Source organism: Meles meles, chromosome 4 (assembly GCF_922984935.1).
Source record: "Meles meles chromosome 4, mMelMel3.1 paternal haplotype, whole genome shotgun sequence".
Lineage (NCBI taxonomy): Eukaryota > Metazoa > Chordata > Mammalia > Carnivora > Mustelidae > Meles > Meles meles.
Genome location: NC_060069.1, coordinates 41,663,268 through 41,686,645, shown reverse-complemented (window position 1 = coordinate 41,686,645; position 23,378 = coordinate 41,663,268). Strand labels below are relative to the sequence as shown.

General features: G+C 47.5%; 1 protein-coding gene across 18 annotated transcripts in view; it reads right to left on the bottom strand.

The window, feature by feature from the left end:
• Positions 1 to 23,378, bottom strand: part of KALRN (kalirin RhoGEF kinase) — a 672,007-nt gene that overhangs the window by 363,953 nt on the left and 284,676 nt on the right. For all 18 annotated transcript variants that reach the window (XM_046002937.1, XM_046002938.1, XM_046002933.1 and 15 more), the window contains exons 7-9: positions 18,367 to 18,558; positions 15,193 to 15,324; positions 11,817 to 12,047 (exon numbers count right to left, since the gene is read on the bottom strand). In XM_046002937.1, the coding sequence (XP_045858893.1) occupies positions 11,817 to 12,047; positions 15,193 to 15,324; positions 18,367 to 18,558 (555 nt within the window). The remainder of the gene's footprint in view (positions 1 to 11,816; positions 12,048 to 15,192; positions 15,325 to 18,366; positions 18,559 to 23,378) is intronic.

Here is a 23,378-nt window from a genome sequence, read left to right as displayed (position 1 = left end):
GGGTTTAAAAATAAGTTATAAGGTGTTAATGTAGTTGGATCCTAAAATTAACAAAATAGGGACACCAAATCCATTTGAAAAACACAAACTTAGACTTAAATGGAATTAACCTGTGCATTCTTGAAGGGGCATTTCACTGGGACATAGTTTTTTTTGGGGGGGGTCCCTTAACCTGACATGCAAAGTCTTCTGCGGCCACCTCACCCCTTCTCAACCTCACCTCCAGTGAGTCCCTGCCTCACCCCTGAACAACCCAAAAACTGCTTCCTGCTTCCTGAGTTCTGCTCTCACTACTTTCAACTTCACTTGAAATGTCCACATCCTTCCTCCTCCCTATCTTCGACTCCTTGTCTCCTTCCTACTCATCCTTTAAGCACCATCTCAAAATCACTAGTTCTGGAAAGACTCCTCTTTAATAACCCAGCCAGGGTGGGGTGGTGTTACTCTCCCCTGATTCTGTTCCAACCACAATTACTGCCTCCAGGCTTGTATCTCCCACTAGACTCTGACCTCCTTGTGATTCCCAGACTCACAGCACAGCATGGTTTGTTACAACGTGTTGAATGGCACTCAAATCCTGCTCATCCCCACCGCACGGCTTTGGGGTGAATGTGTCAGCTTCACGCTCCCCTTCTTCCCTCTGGCGTAAAGCCTCTCTCAGTCTGCACCTGGAGTTCTCCCCTTATGTGTCTCCACTCTCTCCACTGCCCCACTTGGCAGGTGGTTAGTCCTCGGGCTTAAGAAGGATGTGTGGTTTTCCCCACTGTATGCTACCCTTCCACCAGTCCTCCTGCACCCCCACATCTCTCCCAGCATCGCTCATGCAGGAGATAGCCAACGAATGCTTACAGCCTTATACCCATGGGCAGTCAAGTACAAATGTGGTTGAGGCACCTGCCCCGCCATCTTGAGAGATGCTGTCCCACTTTGTTCGGGAGGGGACCAGATCTGTGCCCTGTCTTTGGGAACAGAAACCCAGGACCTCTGGCCACTACAGCAGGCAGGCGGTCTTAAAAAACAACTTATAAAGCTCTTCCTCCTTTCCCATGCCCCAACTACTCAATCAGAAATGAGTCCTTTTCAAGAACAGTCTTTTCCAAGAGAGAAGCTCACATCCTCAGCGGATGTGGGAACAGCCATTATACATAATTCCCTAATCACCCCCTGTCTTCCTCATCTAATTGTGTTTATTCCAACGAGCTCACAGTCAAGGCAGGGTACTTTTCAGGGTAGGAGACAGTCTCTTCTAGTTGCTAAGAGGAAGAGAAAAAGTCCTTTTGAAGAGAACTATTGATATTTTTTTTTCTGAACAATGGCCATGAATGCAATTGAGTTAATGGGAGAAAATTGAGGGCCTAGCTGCCTGCTATCCTGGGACTCCTGATTTTTTTGGCTCTGCTAATGGGGTAGAATCTTATTGTTAAAGGAAACCCACAGGGTCATTCAGCCCAATGCAGGAGGCCCCTGCATTTAGAGATACCCACCTTCGAAGTTTTAAGCTCAGATCTAAGCTCTACCTACGTATACAAGTACTTTGGGCTCCTAAAGCATCAATAAATTGTGGCCCCATCACGATCATCGTAACTTAGAGACATCATCCTTGGGATCAAAAGGAACCTGGGCTCTGGTCCCAGCTCTGTCCCTAACCAGCTGTGACCTGGCTCCTCTCTGGACCTCCCTGCCTCAAATGAAAATGCCAGATCAGACCATCTCCCTAGCTTCTTCAACTCAAATATTTCATTTTTTTAAAAAATTTCATTTTCTTAATTTTTAAATCTATCTTTTTTTATTTTATTATGTTGTGCTAGTCCCCATATAGTACGTGATTAGTTTTTGATGTACAGTTCATTATTTTTTTATATGGAGGGAATAGCAGCTCCCTTCCTCAGAGGAAGAGATGATTGTCCAGGAAGGGTTTGCTCTTTGTTCAGCTCTGGGCCAGGGCATTGGCTCATCACCTCTGTGTTACCTCACCCTATCGCTTGGCTGCAAGTCTGAGATGCTTTCTTATTACCCCCTTCTTGTACACTGTTTCCACCACAACCAGCCCAAGCCACCATCTTTCCTCCCTCACTCTCTACTGAGTGGATGGTAACACCACGGTCTTTTTCTAAGACTTGTGGCATTACCATCCACTTATTAGCTGAACCTAATTCTTTTCAAAAAATTTTTTAAAGATTTGTTTATTTGAAAAAGAGAGAGCCCTCGAGAGAGAGCATGAGCAGGGGGAGGGGCAGAAGGAGGAGGAGGAGAAGCAGACTTACCGCTGAGTATAGAGCCAAAGCAGGGCTGGATCCTAGGACCCCGAGATCATGACCTGAGGCAAAGGCAGACGCTTAACTGACTGAGCCACCCAGGCACCCTAGCCAGACCTATTTCTTTAAACATAAATCAATTCACGACATTCCCTTTACTAAAAACTCTACCTTTTTCCTACCACACTTAGAAAATCCAAATGCTCTTCATAGCTTATACGGTCTGCTTTGATCTGGACCCGTTTCTTCAAACGTCTTACCCTTTTGTCCTGCTCTCTATTCAACGGCAGCTTTGGCCATTCCCCCATTTTCGGGAATGCCCCCAGCTCCTTCTGGTGTCAAGGACTTTGTAGATCCCATTTCACATGCCTGGAACGTCTTCTTAAACACATCCCCAGGCTTATTCCTTCAGCTTTCTGCTCAGACATTACCGGCTATCACTATATGACTTATTCCACATCCACGTGTTTGTGGTGGCATTTTCTTTCTATCTCCTGAATGTAAGCTCTACATGGACAAGGCTTTGTTTGGTTCACAGCTGGGCTCTCAGAGAGCATTTGTTGAATGAATGAGTGAATGAACTCATCCCATCTGATCTGAGAACTTCCTGTGTGATTAATAGAAATGGAGACAATTTACAAACACATGTGGAATCAGAATCCCAACTCTCTGATTCCCTCATCTAGCTCCCTCCAATCAATCCTCTTATTTGAGACAGGTTACTAAGCCTGTGTCATAGTCTGATCCACAGTAAAACGAGCCACAAGTTCTTGTTGTTTTAAGTAAACTGAAGAACTCCTCACTCGCTCACAGGAACCTCCCCCAGCCGCAGCCTCCTAGCTCCTCAGAAAGCCGTTATCCTGAAACCAATGAAAAAGAGCGCACACACCATCAGCTGTCTACAACGTGTTTTGTTCTGTGAAAGGCTCCAGTACACACAGTGTGTGAGCGTACCCAAGATACTTCAGCACAGCATGATTTCTCTCTCCTGCAATAGCACAGTGAATGCTAGTCCCCACGAGGAGTGGCGCACACGATGCAGCACCACCGCCCCGTCACCTGAGCTGGAGAGCTTGTAGGTGCCACCTGAAATGCCCAGTTACCAGCAAGTCATTTTCTGCCCCTTCTTTGGTACAATCATGATCGAAATAAATGACTTGCTACAGCAGGAGACGCCATCATTTTTCCAAGAAGCATCAGCTGAAACTCATTAGCAGGTGTCTGTTCTTCTCCTGAGAATTGTGGTCCCTTCACCAGATAGATCAATGCTGGGGAGAAGCTGGCCTGGACACCTGAAGCCCCAAAGTTTCAGCTGCCTCCACTCTGCCACTTTAAAGTTCTTACGCATCACCTGGGGTTCTTTTTAAAACGTAGGTGAGGAGGTTCAGGACAAACCACCCCCACCGCCCCTTGGAATGTGCCACTTTGGCACGTGGATTATTTTGAGCTGAAGGCATTTGAGCCCCTGTGGCCTCAAGAGAAAACTTGTATCCTCCCTTAACTACTCAGAAGAATCTAAATTGCAGGTCTTTCCCAGAATAAGGGTCATTAGCAAAGATAAATTTTATCTGAGTAACCCATCTGTATGGCAGGGCAAACATCTAATTACCAAACATCTCCTCTTCTTCTGGCCCTGTGAAGCACATTCCTTCCTCTGGAATCCCAGACCCCTAACCTCTTCTCCTTAATTCAGAATGAGATATATACCTCATTTTGCCTGTCTTTGGAATTTCCATGTCTTTATGGATTCCCCATATGCATGCCTACTAAATTTTATTTTGCCCTGTTAATCTGTCTTGTATCAATTTGATCCTTAGTGCAGCTAGAAGAGGAGACAGCAATTCTTGCCCCCGTAAGAAAGGGACAGGACAGTCTTGCTCCCTGATGATACGCACCACCTTACTGACAGATTCTGGATCAAAAAGTATGTAATAGGGCTAGATAATGTGTTTTTATAACAAGTTTCCCATCCTGAGCAGATGATTTTTTTTTTTAAGATTTTATTTATTTATTTGACAGATAGAGATCACAAGTAGGGAGAGAGGCAGGCAGAGAGAGAGAGAGAGAGAGGAGGAAGCAGGCTTCCCACCAAGCAGAGAGCCCAACACGGGACTCGATCCCAGGACCCCGAGATCATGACCTGAGCTGAAGGCAGCAGCTTAAACCACTGAGCCACCCAGGCGCCCCATGAGCAGATGATTTTAATGCCAGGGGTTCAAGGACCAAACTTTGAAAAATGTAGTTCTACATTTGTACCTGATAACCTCCCTTGTTTTCTCAAATCTACCCTTGCCTCATTCCCTAGTTCCTGCTCTCTGGCCACAGGACTACTGTGGCTCCCAGGGGCTTCCTGCTCCTTTCCGCCTGCACCAAATCCCCTAACACCTTCTTTCTCAGAGTCTGTTTCCTCAGCTCACATCTTTGATTAGTTCCCCACTGGTGACACAGTGTGAGTCTTTTCTTCTTTAGCCTGGTATCCAAGGCTTCTGAAATAGTGTATTGAGGTCAAGGACAGGTTGAGAATAGGAGTTATCAGAAAGAACGGACCCTGGATGGGAGTTGTCTTCTCAATCTTTAACACAATAAGAGAAAAAGTATTGAGGACATTAAAAGTACTTAAAATGTTTGTGGATCAAGAAAGCCCTGAGGCTCAGTGACCCCTGGGAGGGGACTTCCTCTCACTGCCTCCCAGGCCCCCATAGCCTCACAGCCCTGCAGGGTGGAGGCACCCGGGTCCTTCCTTAGAAGGTGCTCACCATGGAATGACTACTCTTCAATCAGAGAAGAGTTTGCATTCAGAAAATCAAAGTAAGCACCAAGGGACAGACTGTGGTAGGGAAGGGTGGAAAGGAAGGCAGAAAGTAGGGCAAAGAAGAATGCGGGGTTAGAGGTTTGCGGGGAAGAGTATAGAGTGCGAGGGGTACTAGAAACCCAAGCAGTTCATAGGCAGGAGGGTCTGAGCATGTCTGAGGCAGGCCTCTAGGGCTCACTCCCTAACCTTGCCAATTCTAGGTAGGGATTACTTGGAGAAGGTGGGAACAGACCCTACAGTGCCAGCCACCTATGGCGGAGTGATAGAAAGCTCCCTACAAGACCAGCAGCATCAGAAATGCTAACGTTGAGGATGTTTCCCTACCTTCACTGCAATCAGAAAGCAACTGCGATGCGCAGAACCCTTTCTCCCCTCTCTCCCGTCCCTATCGCCCCCAGTGCAGCTGAGCCTCAACCCTGCTTTCTTTCTGGGTGTTCACGCTACCCAAAGAATCACCTACCATCTATGGTGTATTTCAATGGATTATGACCATGAAATAACTTACCTGAAAACTGTACTACTCCTAAACACTAGCATGGGCAAATGGATATGATTCAAGACACATTCTACAAAGGAAAACATCATCAACGCTGAGTGAAGATTGTGGAAAACAAATGAGGACGGGTAATGTCTGTTCTGGGGAAATCTGTATCAGAGATAGACGACTACAGAAGGCAATTTCATTATGATGCAACTAACGGTGAAGAGTGTTTGGGTATGATTATCACTTGTTTTGTCCCCTGTGGGTCTTACTGGACAAGCAGTTTGAGGATGATTCTCAGCGATGGGCAAGTCTCATACTCTGGGACCAGGGCCCTTTGAGCAATGAGATCCCATCACTAACTTACAAACTCCTCAAGGGCAGAACAATATTGTTCTGTATTTCTGGATTCCCGTCACCTAGCGTGATGTCCATGGTATAGCAGAAAGGCTAAGAGCAGGACCCAGATGTAAGATGGACTTGGATTTGAATTCTCACTCTGCTATGTGACCTCAGGCAAGTTTCTTTAACCTTTCTATGCCTCAATTTTCTCACCAGTAAGATGGGAGCCAAACTATCACCTGCCTCCCAGGGAAGATTAAATAAGAAAAAGCAAGTGAAGAGATTAGATGTTCAATCATAGGTACTCAGAAAGATGATGAATCCTGATCTTTGAACCACACAAACTTTTATACACAGGTTTAATTCCAGTAACAAAATCTCAGGGTTGGAATCCAACCCTCTCTCTGATATTTGGATCCTCTCTGCCACATACCCAACAAGTAAGCAGTTGGCATTTCAAATTTTGCAGGTGGTTCTCCCTTGTGTGTGTTCCCTGATCTCTCTGGGACTACACCCAGCACACTCTCCTCCTTTGCTTTAATCCTTTCTTACAAAAAGGGTTCATCTCTAGACCCATCATCATTCTGGTCACTGTTTTCTAACTGATCATTCCATGTGCAACCCAAAGCGCTCATCTTTTATTATGCAAAGCTGTCAGTTGGATCATACAATGTCCAGACTGGTTTAGTATGATTAAGGGGGCACAATCACTGGAGCTAGTAAATGTCTGAATCTCTGCAGTTTGAAAAAATCACTCTCAAACCCTTTTTACATATTCTTTGGCAGGCAGAGCTGACATAGTAAAACCTGTAATTCTCCATGTGAGGCTCCAGAAAAACTGATAGAAACAGGTGAGATTCATTTGTAAGACAGGAACTATGGACTTTAATATTAATACAGTCATTCAGAAGGGAAAGTCATTGAGCCTGATAAATTCTGCCATCACTGCCCCTTCCTAGCTCACCTGACCGGACTGCTTATAAGGCATTGTTTTTAAGGGAGGGCCTTGGAGCTTCAAACATCACTGTCCTATCCATACCACCGAGACCACTCCTCACCCTTCCTGCCTTACCTCCCCCCACTGCTCTGCCAAGAGTGGGCATCCAGTTAGACTCTCCCTTCCCTGCTCCCTGGCTGTCACTTTGCCCTCTGCTTCCTGGCCTTCCCTGGGAACACCAACTCTATTTCCTCTGCCTGAGCTCCAAGAACCACTGCTATCCCACTCCAACCAAAACGAACATTCCCTACTTTGACTCTACCGGCCCACTGTTATTTTGCTTCTTTGGCTCTGAACCCGGACAACTGTATGCCATTCATTCATCCTTCAGTGCATATGTCTTCTCTCAAGTGAGGGACCTAACTCCCAGCACAGGGCCTTGCATACAGGAGGTGTACTAAAACATTTCATCAGTTTGTTCTTGTAAAAAACAGAGGGAGAAGATAAAAAGAGGAAAGCAAAACAAGATGGCCTGCAGAGAGTATTCAAAAAACTGTTACTCTAGTTAGGGAAAAAATGGAATGGACACCGTATCTGTAAGAAAGATCAAGAATCTACCTACTCCTTGTTCTTCTCAGTATGAAGTCAGGTTATCTGGGCTGGGAAGTGGTCCCTCACATTCTGGGAACACAGAGGAGTTAGAGGAAGATAAGAGACAGAAGTGGAGATAGGCTGATGTTGTCATGGGTGCCCTGTTTGGCTCTTGCTCGGTGCTAACCCATTCTAAATAGGAAAAACAATAGCACTGAAAATTATTCCGCTAGTGATACAAAAGCAGGTGTGCCCCATCCACACTTTCTGCTGCTCCATGAACCCCAGTTCCAGTTTGATCCTTATAGACTGATTTCCACTGCCTTTAAGCCCAGCAGGGAAGAGAAACCTGAGCACATCTGTTGGGATTGAATCAAGGGAGAGCAGCCACAAGGGTGATGTGCCAGGCCAATTCTGACCGCAGAGGTTTCAGTGGTATCTCTTTGTCACTGGTGTCTATCCTTGGTTTTCGTCTTCCTGCTTTACTCTGCTTTGGGCCCTTAATGGGCAAAATATTCCTAGTTGGGCAAAAACCATGCCTGGAATTGGCAACGCGGCAAGCAGGCAGGCAGGCAGGCAGGCAGGCAGAGGCTGCCTCACTGTCCTGCCCTCTCCCTCAACCAGCTGGCATTCCTGTCTCTGTCTTCTGTCCCTCCCTCGCCTTCCTCTTTCTCTTTCTCCTCCCATCCCAAGGATGTCAGTTTCTCTGGTCTCCATCTTCAAATCTCTCTCCCTTCCTTCCTCTGTCCCCGTTGGCTATCTGTCTCCCTCTTTTCCCTGTTTTGGGCTATGTGCACGTGTCGGTCTGTATTTCCCCTCTCTATGGAAGCACGCATATGTGCTTCCTGTCTCTCTCCCTGCTCTCCTTCTCTGTCCACCTGGTTGCTCTCTTGTGTGGCTTTGCTCTAGGCTATCTGGACTGAGCCAGAAGACTCAGTTTCCAGTCCGGGCACTACATGAATGAGCTGCGTGGTCACGGCCACGTTATTTCACATCTCTGGACCTCAAGTTCTTCTCTCATAGGTTAGATTAGATGGTCTTTCAGATCTCTGACAGCTCTGAGACTTGATCACTGAACGAAACAGAACTTGGCAGACCCCCAAAGCAGTCACTATTTTCCAAACAGGAGAATCAGGTGGCGTTCCAACAGCACAAGCACCAGAGGGCGCCCAAGTCCCACTCAGAGGATGGGGCTGCTGAACCAGACCCCACTGATAGAAGCCTCCCTTTCTGCTATGCCGCCAGGGTGCTGAGCCTTGTCCTGGTCTCTCATTCAGTCCACTAGGATAGGTACTATGATCATTCCAGAAGCGCCAGAGGTGGAATCCCTTGACCAGTCCTGCAGCCAAGACTTGATAACAGGATTTATGCACCGGGGTCTGACAACAGAGCCAGTGTTCCTGGGCAGAATCCTGTATTCTTCCAGCCACGGACACTTGCTCACCAGCTCTACACTGAGGCTGCTGAGTCAACACCTATGGACCCCGAATGTGCTCAAGAATCTTGGGCCCAGACCATACAGATCTGTCGCTTCTCTCCTCCCTCCAGACCCCAACTCTGACTTCTAGTGCCTACAACTCTTCCATCACTACTCTACGGCCCTGCATACCGATGGCACATTCCGCTCGAACTGTTCTTTATAGTTTCACATGCGTATGTCTTGTTCTAATGAACCAGGCATCTTGCCAGAGCGTCACACAGTGCGGTTCCAGGCCCAAGGCAGAAGACAGAGCTTTCCGAAGAACTGATGAGCGCCAACAGACTTCGTGAGCCCTGAGGCCATGTCCCTATATCCTCCACCTTGTCTATAAATACCTGGGAGCCGTGAGACGTTCCCATCAGCATCCCTGCAGGCAGACTGCAACTACACATGAGCAATTACCACACAGGCCGTGGAGGGGAGGGTGTCAACGGTGTCCACCCCACAGATACAGGAACTAGGGGTCCTCTGATCATAATTCCAGCTCAAGTCAGCAAATATAAAGAGAATCCCAGCTTCATGGCAGATAGAGCCAAGAGTTGGGAGGTACGCAGAGAAGCAGCAGCCATGGTTTCTACTCTTCAGGAGATAGAGAATCGATGAGATGAAACATGCAAAATAAAGATGGTAAGTATATAATGTTTCTGGGAGTCAGGAGAGCCAAGTCCAAGTCTTTCACCCTAACTGTTGAGTACCTCACATCCAGAAGACCTCTGACACACCAGCTCAGATACCTGCTAGGCACCAATGACTGACTAGGAATAAGCCAAGCACTGGAGACCCACCAGTGGATTCGGCAGCCCTCGCTTCTCCACACTCGCCTGTGCTCCTCTGGGCCAGTGTCACTGACACGGGGAGTGGGAGCCTATGTGGGACAACGGGGGAATGAAGTTATGTTCCAGAAGTGAGAGTCACACATCCAGAACAGAACAATGGAATTACCATCCTGGGGATGAACCTATCACATCTGAACCCATCACATAAACATCATAACCTTCTACTCGCTTTTCCTCAGTGCCAACGGTATGATCGGTATGGTGGAGATGAACTGATAGCATCTCAATTCCAGAAATACTCTCATTTTTTAATTAACATACAATGTGTTATTTGCCCCAGGGGTACAGGTCTGTGATTCATCAGGCTTACACACTTCACAGCACTCACCATAGCACATGCCCTCCTCAATGTCCACCACCCAGGAAATACTTTCATTTATAAGAGCATGAAATAGAATAGCCCCAGGTGTAGCTTTTACTATTCTTTCTTCCTAGATTCCGTGTGGGTGTCGTGGTGGCCACAGAAAAGTCTGGATGTCACCTTCCTGCTGGGGAGGCCTTTTGCCCGCCCCTCTCGCAGCCCCTCTGCCCTCTCTCCAGTGTCCACCCTGGGGCAACAGCCACGGAACCAGTGGGAGGGCAAGGAGCACACCAAGGACACCGCACAACCTGCAGCCAGGTTCCCTCCACGAGTCACTCCATATTCCCTGAAATATTCACAGGCCCGTGTGTGCCTCTGGAGGCTGGCACCTCACTCCGTCTCAATCACAGATGGACTCCGTGCTCCCCTATGCCCCGGGATGATATATTTATCTGGAGAGTTCCAGATGGCACGATTAGGCAACTGATTCATTTGCTTGTCCATTCCCGGCAGGCCCCACAAGGGTTTGGGAGCCGGGGCCAGCACATAAATGCCCTTATGTGCCCTGAGCCTCTCTCCTGAGGCTCAGGTGTTGCCTCTGATGACTCAGTCAGTTGTCCCAGCCTGGGGCAGCAGGGGTGCCTGCAACAAAGCTGGGCAGCCCAAGACTTGGAAACGCTCCTGAAGGTCTGTGTACTCCCAGGACTGGTCGCCCAGTGAACCCCTTCCCAGAGGGTGTCACGACCAGTGACAGGATGCCCTGCTCTCCCTCCCCCCTCCCTCTGTCTCAGGGCACCCAGCACTGGGGCCCCTCCCAACAGCAGCTGCAAAGGGGACCACACTCCAAAGACATATCCTGCTGACTCTTGTGTTCCCTGTGTATTTCAATACACTTTTTGATTACAACTGGCCGAGTCCACAGAGGGTAGAGAAGTGTGAAATGTTACTTTATATGTACAAACTTGAAATTATGTGCTGGCCACAATAAGGTCTGACAGTTTGAGTGCCCTCACCCTTGCCTGTCACTGTGAAATCAGCAGGGAGGTGATGTTAGGTCCCAACTTCGGTCTTCAGCTCCCACCCAGCTCTCCATGCCCCAGAATATCCACACCAGAGCAAAGCTCCCAAGGGTCCCCAAAGAGACAGAGAAAATATGAGGGTATTCGTGGCAAGGCTTTCCTTTCATGGTTAAAACATAACCATATCTTTATCATTCATGGTAAAGGGAAAAGCTATGACCGGTCTAATAATGCAAAAAGACAGATTAAGCCAGAAATAACCTCTAATCATTAAGAGCCCGTGTTTTCAGTCTCGTTTGCCAAGTAAGACCTGGCCGAAGAATCCCCTGAAGGTCCTGTACCCCAACCACACCCCAGCTTCAACAGACTACCAGCATCCCCGATGGAGAAGTGAGCTCATGGTGCGTGGTCCAACTCTGACAGTGCTCAAATACCAGCCCCCTGCACCTCCACCCTGGACTCATCTAGAAAGCTCCTGCCTGAGTGAGGGTGAAGCTCTCCCCCAAAGAAAACCAGCCATGCAACCAGAAGGAAGCGTTCTATCTCCCCTTCCCCACCCCAGAAGGGAGCCGGCCCATGGTGGGGGAGGCTGCTTAGGCAAGAAGTCCAGAGGGTACGTGTGGGGTGGGGTGGGGGGCAGCTGGGGCTGAATGGCCCCCTTCCCTCCGGGCAGCAGGGGTTTCCAGATCTGATCCCCCTGGGTCAGGGCCTCGAGCTGTCTGCCTGCCCAGGATGCATGCCCTGCGCGGGGCGGCCCATTACCTGCTGCACATCCTGCTGGAAGACGCAGAGCTGCAGCCGCTGGTGGAGCCGCACTTTGCGGTGCTGCCAGATGCTCTCGAGCCGCCGCTGGTGGTGCAGCACCTCGTGCACCACGTCTAGCACCTGGTGTACCGCCTTGGAGTAGTTGGCTGTGGCCGTGAGGGACTCAGAGTTCCCAGGGCTCAGGGGCCGCTGCAGCACATCCAGCAGGGCTTTGCCATCCTGGCTGACCTGCAAGAGGGAGAGGTCAAATTGAGGGAAGCTAGGAGCGGGCAGGAGCCCAGGGCGATGGGGAGGGTTGGCTGGCTGGAAGGCTCCCTTGCGGGGACCCAGAGTCCCAGGTCACTGGAGGCATGCACCAGCCAGAGAGGCCCAGTGCTCAGCCCACAGCCTGGGGGAAGGCAGAGCACCCGAATCCTGGGACAGGGGCTGCTCAGTCAGTGTCTTTCCCCACCCTTGCACTGGGCAGGGACTCCCTCTGCCTTGATCCTCTGTCCCCAGCACTCAGAACAGAGCCTGGGCTATCACACGTGGTACATCTTTTGACTGATTCACTGGGTAGGTCAAGTGGCAGAACTTCAGTTCAGAAATGAAGCAAAATATAAGTTAATGCCATAAGCCTCTCTCCCTCTTTCTTCTTCATCTCCTCAACCTAGCTCTGAACATCTTAATGTGTGACCAGAGGCAAGTTACTTATATTCTCTGGGCCTCAGTTTCCTTGTCTGTAAAATAGGGATAGAAAGGGGACAACCTCATGGAGTTGTGGTGAGGACTGAGCGAGTTAACATGGGGAGTGTTCAGAACAGGGCCCGGCAGGGAGGACTGGCTCCTAATTCTGTTTTCACCATCAGCATCTTTATCAGCACCATTTCTCTCTCCTGTCTTCCTGATTTCCTCCTCATTTTCTTTTATATTTACACTTCTTTTGCTCTCCTTCTATACAACTTCCTTGATTTCTCCCGAGAGTGGTAATATCCCCGTCTTTCCAGAATATGCAGGGTTAAGGGAGGGACCCTGAGACGATAGACCCAATAGTCATGCTCATATGTTCCCCAACATCCATCCTCAGTGCTGAGACCTGTGGGGCTGACAGCCCCTGTAATTCCTTATTGGAATCTAGGTACAATAACAGGCACCGGTATTTCTGGAAAGAGGAATCATCTGATCAACACCTGTGGCTCTCCAGTGCTGGCCGAGGACCCAGTAGACCATGCATCTTTTCAATTTAAACCAGTGGTGACCAGGGATTTTAAGGCCCTAAATTGATTTGGTTAATGATTAAATCAAAGTTGGTTTGGAGTTGAACAGTCTTTCCCTTCTAGCAAGGTGGGGAAGTAAGCCTGCTCCTACCTCCTGCCTTACAATGATGAATGAGGAGCTATTTGCTGGGCTCCAGCCTCCCTCCACCCCACCCTCACATCTGATGATAGCTTGCTAAGGGTTCGGCAACACACAGGCATCTGTTACCCCCTGCTCATGGGGCAACAGAAATGGTGTGGGGCTGGGAGGACAGGTGACTAAGAGGAATACTAGGCAGAGAGTACTGTAGCTGAGACAGGAGAAGAAGCCTGGCTGGAAGCATAAAGCTGGCTAGATGACCACCTCTACCCACATGCCTGCCTCCAGAAATGCATTGCCGGGGAGCAAGGGCTTCATCAGTGATACAAAAGTAACACTCTCCAGAGATGTGAGTAAGACAAATAGCCTGTGGCCAAACCCAGGAGAGCTCCATTCAGGGAACTCCGAGCAGATAGGCTCTTTGGCACTGTGCTATGTCCAGGTCCAGGGTGGTTTGAGACGGAAGGCCAAGTCCTAAAATCCAAGTCAAACGAGCTCTATCTCTCTGCCTCAGCCTGCAAGTGCAGGGACAGGGAGGCAGGGACAGCCCACTGACCTCTGACGTGGGCTTGGAGGGAGCATCTGTGTCCCCCAGTGCTGGGGCCTGAGAAAACACAGGGAGAAATATCGTGTCATTCTCTGACACAAACGCCCCCCACCAAGTGTGAAATATGTAAGCCTGATATGAATCTCACTTGTGCGCTCTATGTTCATGTCTTACGAGGAGTAAATTTAGAGATTCTGGACCCATGGGCATTCTTGACCCACAGATCTTTTCTAAGAGAAAGCCTTGGGCCATTTGAATCAAAGCTGATGAGATCAGATCTGGCCCACAAGTCCTCCCCATTGCCTCCTCTAATACCAAAACACAATGCCATTTTTTTCAGCACTAATTACTGTCAGGCATGGGGCCATGGACATTACATGGGCACTATCTTTGTAACCCTTCAAACAATAGGCAAGTGTTATCACCCTCATTTCACAGAAGAAAGTGAGGCTTAGAGTACCTAGGTAACTTGCCTGAAGTCATGCTGATAAGCAGGGGGTTAAAAGTCAAACTTTGCTTTGACCTTGGCAAAAACCTTTACTCTCACCCAGAAGCCCTTGGTTCTTTGACTTCAGCATGCGTCAGCTTTCCCCAGGGTAACATTAACTAAAATACAGGTTCCAGGTCCTACTTCTTCACATTCTGACGCAGTCTGAGGTGGAGCACAGGAACAAGTCTGAGGCTGGTGGTCCCAGAAACCACTTGGAGAAACACGGCTCCAACTCACCTTGCCGTATAGGCCAGATGTGAATTCACTTTCCCCTCCTCATTCGGCTTCCTTAATAAGCCCATCTCTTTATGGCCCTCAGCCTCTCCCTCAGAATTCATGCCAGTTAATCAACTCACTCACTTGAGTATGTCCAAAAAGATGCACCCATATAACCCCCTTCCTTTTCCTTGGAAAGCAAAAGACCCCCCGTACCCCACCTTCTTAACTTGAACCATGCACCCAGCCTTAGATTTTTCAGTGAAATGGTCTTTTAACTTGTCCTTCACTTCCGTGGCAGCTTCTCATTCCTGCAAACACTTCTCTCCACCCCATGGTGAGTTCTCCTCTGCACTTTCTGGTGAGAAAATGGGTATTTGTTGACAAACTACTTCATTAAAGGGGTGGCAGGCCTGGCGTGTATACATCCACCCACCAGCCAGAAAGCACCCTGAGGAGCACAGCCTTGCTTCCTCATATTTGTGTCCCAGGGTAGAGAATGTGATCTTCACGCATAGGGTGAGGGAAGTGTACGTGCGTGCGCATGCACACACAGGCCCGTGTGCGGCAGGTGGAGCCTATTGAAGGCCGCATTGTCTCTGCTTCCTGGTTGGAGATCTCATTATTCATAGCTCAAGGATCTTAAAGATGTCTCCAAGGGGAGAGAAATGACGTCTTTCTTCTTGGTCCTACACAGGCTATTACACAAGGTACAGGCCAGTGCTCTTGTCGCTAACCCCCATCCACACACCCCACGAGCCCCACGTGTCCTGCGTGGTCCTCACCTCTGTGTAGGCCTGGGTCACCTGCTCATACAAGGACTGGTGGTGGTGGATGGCCAGCTCCAGGTCCTGCATCTCGGAGGGCAGACCCCCCTCACTGCACATCTTGCACCAGGCGTCCACTCCCGACAGGAACTGGAAGGACATAGCAGCTGCGTCAGTGCGGGAGCGCTGGGGGCAGGCGATGGACCTTGGGAAGAAGCATCAGGACCTCTGGGAGCCTCAGAGGCCACTGCAGAGGGTGGAGTCTTTCTCTTTAAGTCTACAAACATCAACCCCACGAAGAAGCCGGACGCGGCACCTTTGTAGGAAGTGTGGTTTCCACAAACAAGGATGACTATTGTGAAACCACTGGGGTGCGAGCCACCTGTGTGTTCAACAGGCTGTACCCACACACTGGCTACAATGTGTGGGGACAGCTCACTATCTTACGCGTACACCTCAGAGCTTCTCATCCTGTGCACACTCACAGGCACACGGGAAAGGCTTCATGCCAGGTAAAATGGGATGATTCTCCACGTGGACAATGGGTTGTGAGGAAGAAGAGAGAAGAGCTCCTACAAAGCCATCAGGTGCCTCAGGGAACTTGCAGAGGCCATTCCCACAGGGGATGGAGATGAATGCTCCCCAAGCTCCCCACTGTTGGGTCAGTATGCTTTGGGCTGCGGGAGGGGAGGGGCAGCTGAGGGGACAGACGGCACCATGACTATGGCAGCACTGGTTCCTGGGATGTGATATAGAGATACAGATCTCGACAGAGAGCAAATTATTTAAAAATTAAAATCAACAACTGTGGAACACCCTGAGTCTCCATGCACAAAAGGTGAGCTAACTGAAATCACTCAGATTTATTGGGTGGGAAAACATACCTCTAAAATGCAGATAATTCTTCACCCAACAGTCTGGAATGGTTCTGTCTGTGATTCCTCTCGCCTGGGTGCACAGCTCCATTTAAATTAATTGCCTAAATACCTTTTTATCTCGTTGCCCAGAACAGCCCATATGAGGACAATAAAGAGCTGCCTAAATGAACACATAATAGCCTTGAAAAAATAGCCTCAAATCTGTTGTTTGGTGTGTGTTTGTTTTTTCTCCCCCAGCTAAAAGGAAGCAGGGTTTATGAGTTTCCCTAGAGGACCGGTACCACCTGAGGAAATTGCATTAAAAAACAGATACAAATAAAATTGCTTCTGATCCAAAGCAGTCTAAGCCAGGCAACATCAGCTAGACGCTGACTCCGCCCATCACTCCCGGGTCTGGCATTGCACTTTCCACAACCCCTGGACTTCCAGTCCGGTGTCCGTCAGCTCACAGGTGGCTGCCCTGGGTGGTTTTTCATTCTGGATGTTTTTATCCCATTAGGCCAGCCCTTAACAATTCTGGAAGCGTGTTGGGTGCCATCCAGCCTCGGACTGCGTATGCTTGCTAACATCTAAGCAGCTTCTTTGCTCCTCCAATAACCATTTCATGGAGGAACCTGAAAGCAACTTGACGTTCGTCTGTCAACCATGGCAGAAGCACCTCTCCAATGCCCTTTGGATTTCTCTGTAATACTCTAACAGAGTATTCTAAGAATCCTACAGCAGACCACAAAATGGTCAGCTCAAGGAGAGAAAGGCAGGGATACAGGAAGGGAAGCACTGAGTCTCCCTTGCCAATCTGGACAAACTTTGAACAAAATGTGCAAGTGGTAGGGTTGAAGAGAGAGCTGGAGATTTGACATGAATGTTCTCCTGGGCCTGGGCACGAACTAGTCATTATAAGAAATTATCACCATGATCCTTAAAAAAAAAAAAAAAAAAGATCTAGATTCCTTTCAATGTGTGGGGCTGCCCCTGCCTTATGACACAAGTATTTCAGTCCTTGGGAAGGTCTCAGAATTTCTCCTTCACCTCACACAGGTGAGGGAAATATAAACATATGAGGATAATATGTTGCATAAATACAGTAGTAATGTCTAGCATTTAAAAAGCATAATAAGCACCTTACATGTTCCATCTCTAATTCTCATAATAGTGCTGTGAGATTTATGATTATCTTGCATTAGAGATGAGAAAACAAGCCAAAAATGGTGAGGTGACTTGCCTAAGAGTTAATGATTAGAAGCTACATGTGCCTGGCCACAGAGCCTAGACTCTTCCAATTATCCCATGCCACCTTCTGTGTTAGGTGGGCCCAACGCAGGGAGAGATTTAAGGTATGACCTCATCTAGGCCTCTCCACCATCTGTATACTACCCAAATGTCATACAAAGAAAGGAATTTAGAGGTTAAAACCACAAGCTTTAATGTGAGACACATCTCAGGTGAAATCCCCAGCTGTTCATGGATTGTGTGATTTTCACAGTGGTGTGTTAGTAAATGTTTAATCACCAGCATATGTGTGTGTGTGTGTGTGTGAACACACATAGAACATAAGTAATAATAAAATGTAGTAAAGTAACCAACAGTGATGAGTTTTGAGTCTCTATTACCTTTGTTTTTAATATATTTACTGTAAATTTATATAATTTAGCTTTAAGTAATGGCTACATTTAATAACCGGTTCACAAATTTCCAGAACATTTCACATTTGGCTCCCTGTAGTCTGCTTAGAGCCAGCTCCAATACACCACCGGTTCCTGGGCAGGTCACTAATCTCTCTGAGCTGCCACGCTCTTCTCTGTGAAATGGGTGAGTAATGTCACTGACCAATGAAAGAAGTAAATAGAAACAAATACTTATTATTTTTATCCACTGTGTAATTATTACATTAACGCTATCCATAGCAAATGCTTCATGTAAGATTAATTTTCCCTTGCTCTCAGCACTCAGTGATCAGTATCTAGATTCACCCCTTCTGTCTATGCTCTGGGAATGTGGTCAACACATATGCGCACGCACGCACACACACACACACACACACACACACACACACACACACAACCATAAACTACCAAACAGAATGTAAACAGCTCTAGGTCCCTTCTTATTGGGATGTTAAGCAAAGCCACCTGGAGTGACCAATGTGTCCTTGTGTACACAGGAGCAAGGAAGCTGGTAGAACACAGGTTACCATTACAAGGACTCAGCAGGGTCTTGACTGTTTCCAGAAGAGAGGAGGGGCTCTCTACACAGACAGTGCTTGTGCTCCCACCTTATCAACCAACAGCCCCCACAGCCTCTCCCTTGGCCTCACCTGCTCAGCCTTCTGGTGGAACACTGCAGACATGGCGAGGATGGTGCTGCGTTCATCCAAGGCAGCCGCGAAGCTCTTCCACTCCTGGTCCAGCTGGGTGGAAATCTGCTTGATTTGCTGCGAGGCATAATGACCGGCCTCAGAGAGGCGGGAAGCCACGGACATGATGCGGTTGATGTTGACATAGGCGTTCTGGGAAGCAGAGGAGGGAGAGTGCTTAGTGGGGCAAGCTAGAATGACACCCACTGAGCGCTTTTGGGCGTGGGTGAGTATTTGGGGAAGGAGGCTACTCAGAACAGAAAGTCCAGCCATCAGTCAAGATTTAAATGAAGAGAGCAAATGAAGAGAGCAAATGAAGAGAGCATATTGGAAGAACATTCTTCCAATAATAATTATGATTGGGTAGGTATGCTATGTTATGTGCTCTGTGTGTACTAGATCCTTTTAAATTTTACATCCTGGGCACCTGGGTGGCCCAGTTGGTTAAGCATCCAATTCTCGATTTTGGCTCAGGTCATGATCTCAGAGGGTCCCAGGATCAAGCCCTGCAATGGGCTCCACACTCCACGGGGAGTCTGCTTCAGATTCTCTCTCCCTCTCCCTCTGCTCTTCCCCTGCCTCTAGCTCTGTTTCTAAAATATATAAATAAATCTTTTAAGAAAAAACAAACAAAAAAGAATATTCTTCCATGCTGAAAATCCACGTCTGAAACTAATGATGTACTGTATGTTGGCTAATGGAATTTAAATTAAATTTAAAAACAAACCAAAATGGTGGAACCCTTTCTTATCCCTACTAGACTTTGAGATATTTCTCTACCTAACTCCAACAAGGCATCTGTGGGTTATCCCCAAAAAGCATTTGTAAGGCTCTCCTGGCCCTGCTGACTTCTCTCATCATGTGTTTTGTTTACAATCGTTCCCATCTTTGATTGCCAATTAAAAATTCATGACCATGTGTGCTGTTTCCTACCAGGCCAACAGAAAACCCTCCAGGAAGGAACAAGGCAAAAGAAAAACCCCACAAACATCAGACAGTATCGAGCATGATTATTTTTAACTGCTACCTCCTATTAATTGTCTGAGGTGTCAAAACAATCAAGTAATATTGTGGCATCCACGGGGAGATTTTCTGAATCACACAATGTCTGCCTGAAGAAGGACTAGGGCGGCGAGTTGCTTGTGCACCTTTGTTCTTTGTTGTAAATCTTCTCCACTGACAAGAAATATTCTTTAGCAATGGTGTTTTCTCCTGGTTCTATTATGAGCTCAGGAGTAGTTCATTAGTATCGGGTAAGTGAAGGTTCTTTATTTTCCTTCCCCTCCTCCTTCATGTTCCCTATTCATCTTAACTGTCCCTGTCCTCAAGCCCTCCATCCCAAACCTGAGCCAAGTTGATAAGGTCTCTGTTCATTTAAAAGGCCTCTGTAGAAGTTTAAAAGGTTGAGTGTAGTGCTCAAACACAAATTCATCCTGATGTCTAATGATCCCCATGTGTAATCTCTTTCTTTAGTCTGACCTAAGACCTTTCTGATGCAGTACATTTCCTTACCAGAACTAGAATATTACTCTTGTTATTTGAAGTAACTATCCTTCAAAGATTAAGGAATCATTATCAGCCTTGTTTTCTGAGTTAGGACACAGAATCTACTTAAAATTAAGCTCTATTTATAGAACTGACAGAAAAACCAACTCTGTACTTGGAAAAAGAGAGAGAGAGAGAGAGAGAGAGAAAAGGCATGTACTGATTTTAATAGTTTTGTCTTCTAAGGGAATGACATATGGATTCCCCCAAATTTCCTGCTTGTGTACTTGTCTTAGTTTGGGTTGCCTCCAAAGCAGACCTTGAGACAAGAATTTGGGTTGGATGACTTATTTGGAAGTGACTACAGAAAGCAAGGTGAGGGAGAGGACAAGTCAAAGAAAAAAAGGAAAGAAAAATGAATAAAGGATGTATTTATTAATGGGTTAGTTCTACAAGCAATTAGAGTTATCCCTCCTGACATCTTTTTAAGCAACTGTGTAGAACAAGTTCAGGCTGTCTCACTGGGAGGTGAGGTATATCTGGGGAATTTATGCACCAAGTCTGATTGCTCATGGTTGAGGGTTCTTTGGAATAACTCCAATTTCCAGCCTGACCTACACACAGGCCAAGCACATCTCCCAGGTCAGAGAATGACCATGGGCAGAAAAAATACAGGAAGCTATCAGTTTCTATGGGAGTCACCTGCCTTTGACTTTCAGGGCTGGCTGAGGAGATGCAGGTGTGACATTGACAGTATGTCATAGAGCTGTCCTTCCAAACTGGATTCAAATCCTGAAAACCTTCTTCCCCACCCCAATGTATCCAGATTTATCTAGTGTTATTGGGTTTTCCTGTCCTGGGAAAAGTCTTTGTGTGCTTTGGCCAGATGGAAAGCAAGGAACGTAATAAGAGCTGGGCACTAACTTCTCCCAGGGTCCCTCCTGGACATCTTATGGAAGCCCGGCCCTTTGTCATCACTGCTTGTTTACATTCGCTCCCCACAGAGAACAGAGGGAGGCACACTTCTGCTCACTTTTAGGAAGAACCTTCTAGCTCTTAGAGATGTCTAACTGTGGCTGCCTCTGGAGGCTGTTAACACTTTGTCACTCATTCAAATATTTATGGAGAGTTGGCCAGGCTCCTTGATGGGGGCTGTGGAAGATCAAAGAGGAATGAGACAGGATTCCTGCCCTCAGGGGCTCACAGCTGAGACAAAAGAAGTCCTCAAATAACTGCAATTTAGAGCAAAATGAAGTAAGTGTTTCTAAAGAGGCGGAGGCAGCTCACTGTGGGGGTGCGGAGGAAAGGGCTCAGAACCACTAGCAGTGATGTTGGGAAGGGGCTTCCTGCACAGAAGGGGGTGGTAAGGCTGGCCATCCTCCAAGGCCTCCTTCAACCCTGAAGCCTGTGATCACAAATGAAAGCGAAAAACAAACAAACAAACAAAAGACCACAACCTACATTTCACATTCTAGAGACTAGCACAGTAAATGCCTTTTTGTTTCCTTATCAGTGGGCAGAGAAATGTCTTACTAAAACTAACAAATGATTATGCTTCACAAAAGAAGTAGAGGGAGTAGTCCTTACAATACAGGGATAAATAGAATGTTGACTCATGAATTTGCTCATTCTTCTTCCCTATAGCCCCCTTTCAAAATACCAAAATACTGCAGGCAAGTCATGTGGCCCAGGTTCATCATCATCACCTTCTTCATCTTCCTTCCGCCTAGAATCTGAGACACATGCATAGCTAGATTCTAAACCGCAGCCAAAAACCAAAAGAAAGGAGAGGAATGGTAGAGAAGGTCTCCAATGACTCAAAAGAAAAGAGCAAGGTTAAAGAGCTGGGTTAAGAGCGAATAAACAGGGGTGCTTAGTCATTATGCATAAGTGACATGTCATGGCCTTTGGTCAACCATCCCTGTGGTTCTTCTGTGTCACTGTTTAGGCGTCCATTAAGGAGCATTTGGAGTCATGTTTGTCCTGGAGACGTGGCCAACAGGAATAGATATTTTCATTCTTTACGACCTTTCCATTCCCTACCAGGTGCCTCCTCCAAGCCCTCTAATCTGGCCCTGCTATTCTTCCTTGTCAGCCTAAAATGCCCTTCCATCTGCAGAGCTGTCCATCAGTCAGGGGCATCAAAGTCACTTGGCCAGGAGCTGGGACACAAGAGTTCTTCTGGTCCAGCTCTAACACTCACCTAAGATGTTACCTGCCTCCCCTGTGCCTCAGGTTCTTTATCCTTAAAAGGACAGTCTTGGACTAAATAATCTTAGACATTCTATTTGAGTAAGCAGGATCAGTTCCAGAAGGAATGTAGAAAGAACTTAGGAGGTCACAGTTTTCTTCTTTCTTATTTATTTATTTAAGAGAAAGAGAGGGAGTGGTGGAGGGGCAGAGTGAGGGAGAGAGAATCCTAAGCAGGTTCCATGCCTATCACAGAACCAGACATGGGGCCCTATCCTACAACCTCGAGATCGCAACCCGACCCTAAACCTAGGGCAGGAGGCCCAACCAACTGAGCCACCCTGCTGCCCCTCTTCCGTCTTATCTTCAGTGCTGAATAAGGGAATACTGACTAAATCTTTTCTCCTCCCCAAACCCTCTTCTATGGAGAAGGAAAGGCAAAAACTGAAGTTAACTGAAGTTACCCTTTGAGGGTAACTCAAAGATTTCAAGTGTCCATGTGCAACATGGAAGTTTTCAACCAAAGAGCAACATGATCTGATTTATGCTTTTAAAAGACTGCTGTGGGGGTGCCCAGGTGGCTCATTCGGTTAAGTGTCTGCCTTCAGCTCAGGTCATGATCCTGGGGTCCTGGGATCGAGTCTTGCATCAGTCTCCCTGCTCAGTGAGGAGTCTGCTTCTCCCTCTCCCTCTGCCTGCTGCTGTATTTGTGCTTTCTCTCTCTCTCTGTCAAATAAATAAATAAATACAATCTTTAAAAATAAAAAAAATACAAGACTGTTCTGTGCGCTCAAGGTTCAGCAAGGAAAGTTCTGCAAAGGGTGAGACAGAGACTAGCACTGCCTACAGCCTTGGCTGTCCACATGTCTCAGCCCTTCTTCCTGGTTCTGCCCTCTGGCCTGTCATGTGTGGGCCACGGCAGCAGCTGGGCTCCCTCCCGAGTTCTTCAGCCTCCAGGGGACCAAGGACCTGATGCTCCCTTCCCTGTCTCCTCGTCAGCCCCTTCCCCTGAGCCAAGCTTCCTAGACTAACCAGTATCTGGTTTAACTGGTCAGAAGTGAGTAATGTTACTAATAATTCTGGCTTCAAGAGTATTTTCTTAAGCCCTTACCACAAAACTGCTTAATTAATTTAAATCCTCCACATATATGCAGTGCAATTAATGTTATCAGTATTCACCTTATCATGTAGTCCAAGATGTAAACAGGATCTACTCAGCGAAATGCAATGCACGTGTAGCACCAAGTAGGGAATGACCCACCCCGTCCTACCTGCTGTCCTGCCAAGGCCTCTCCCTC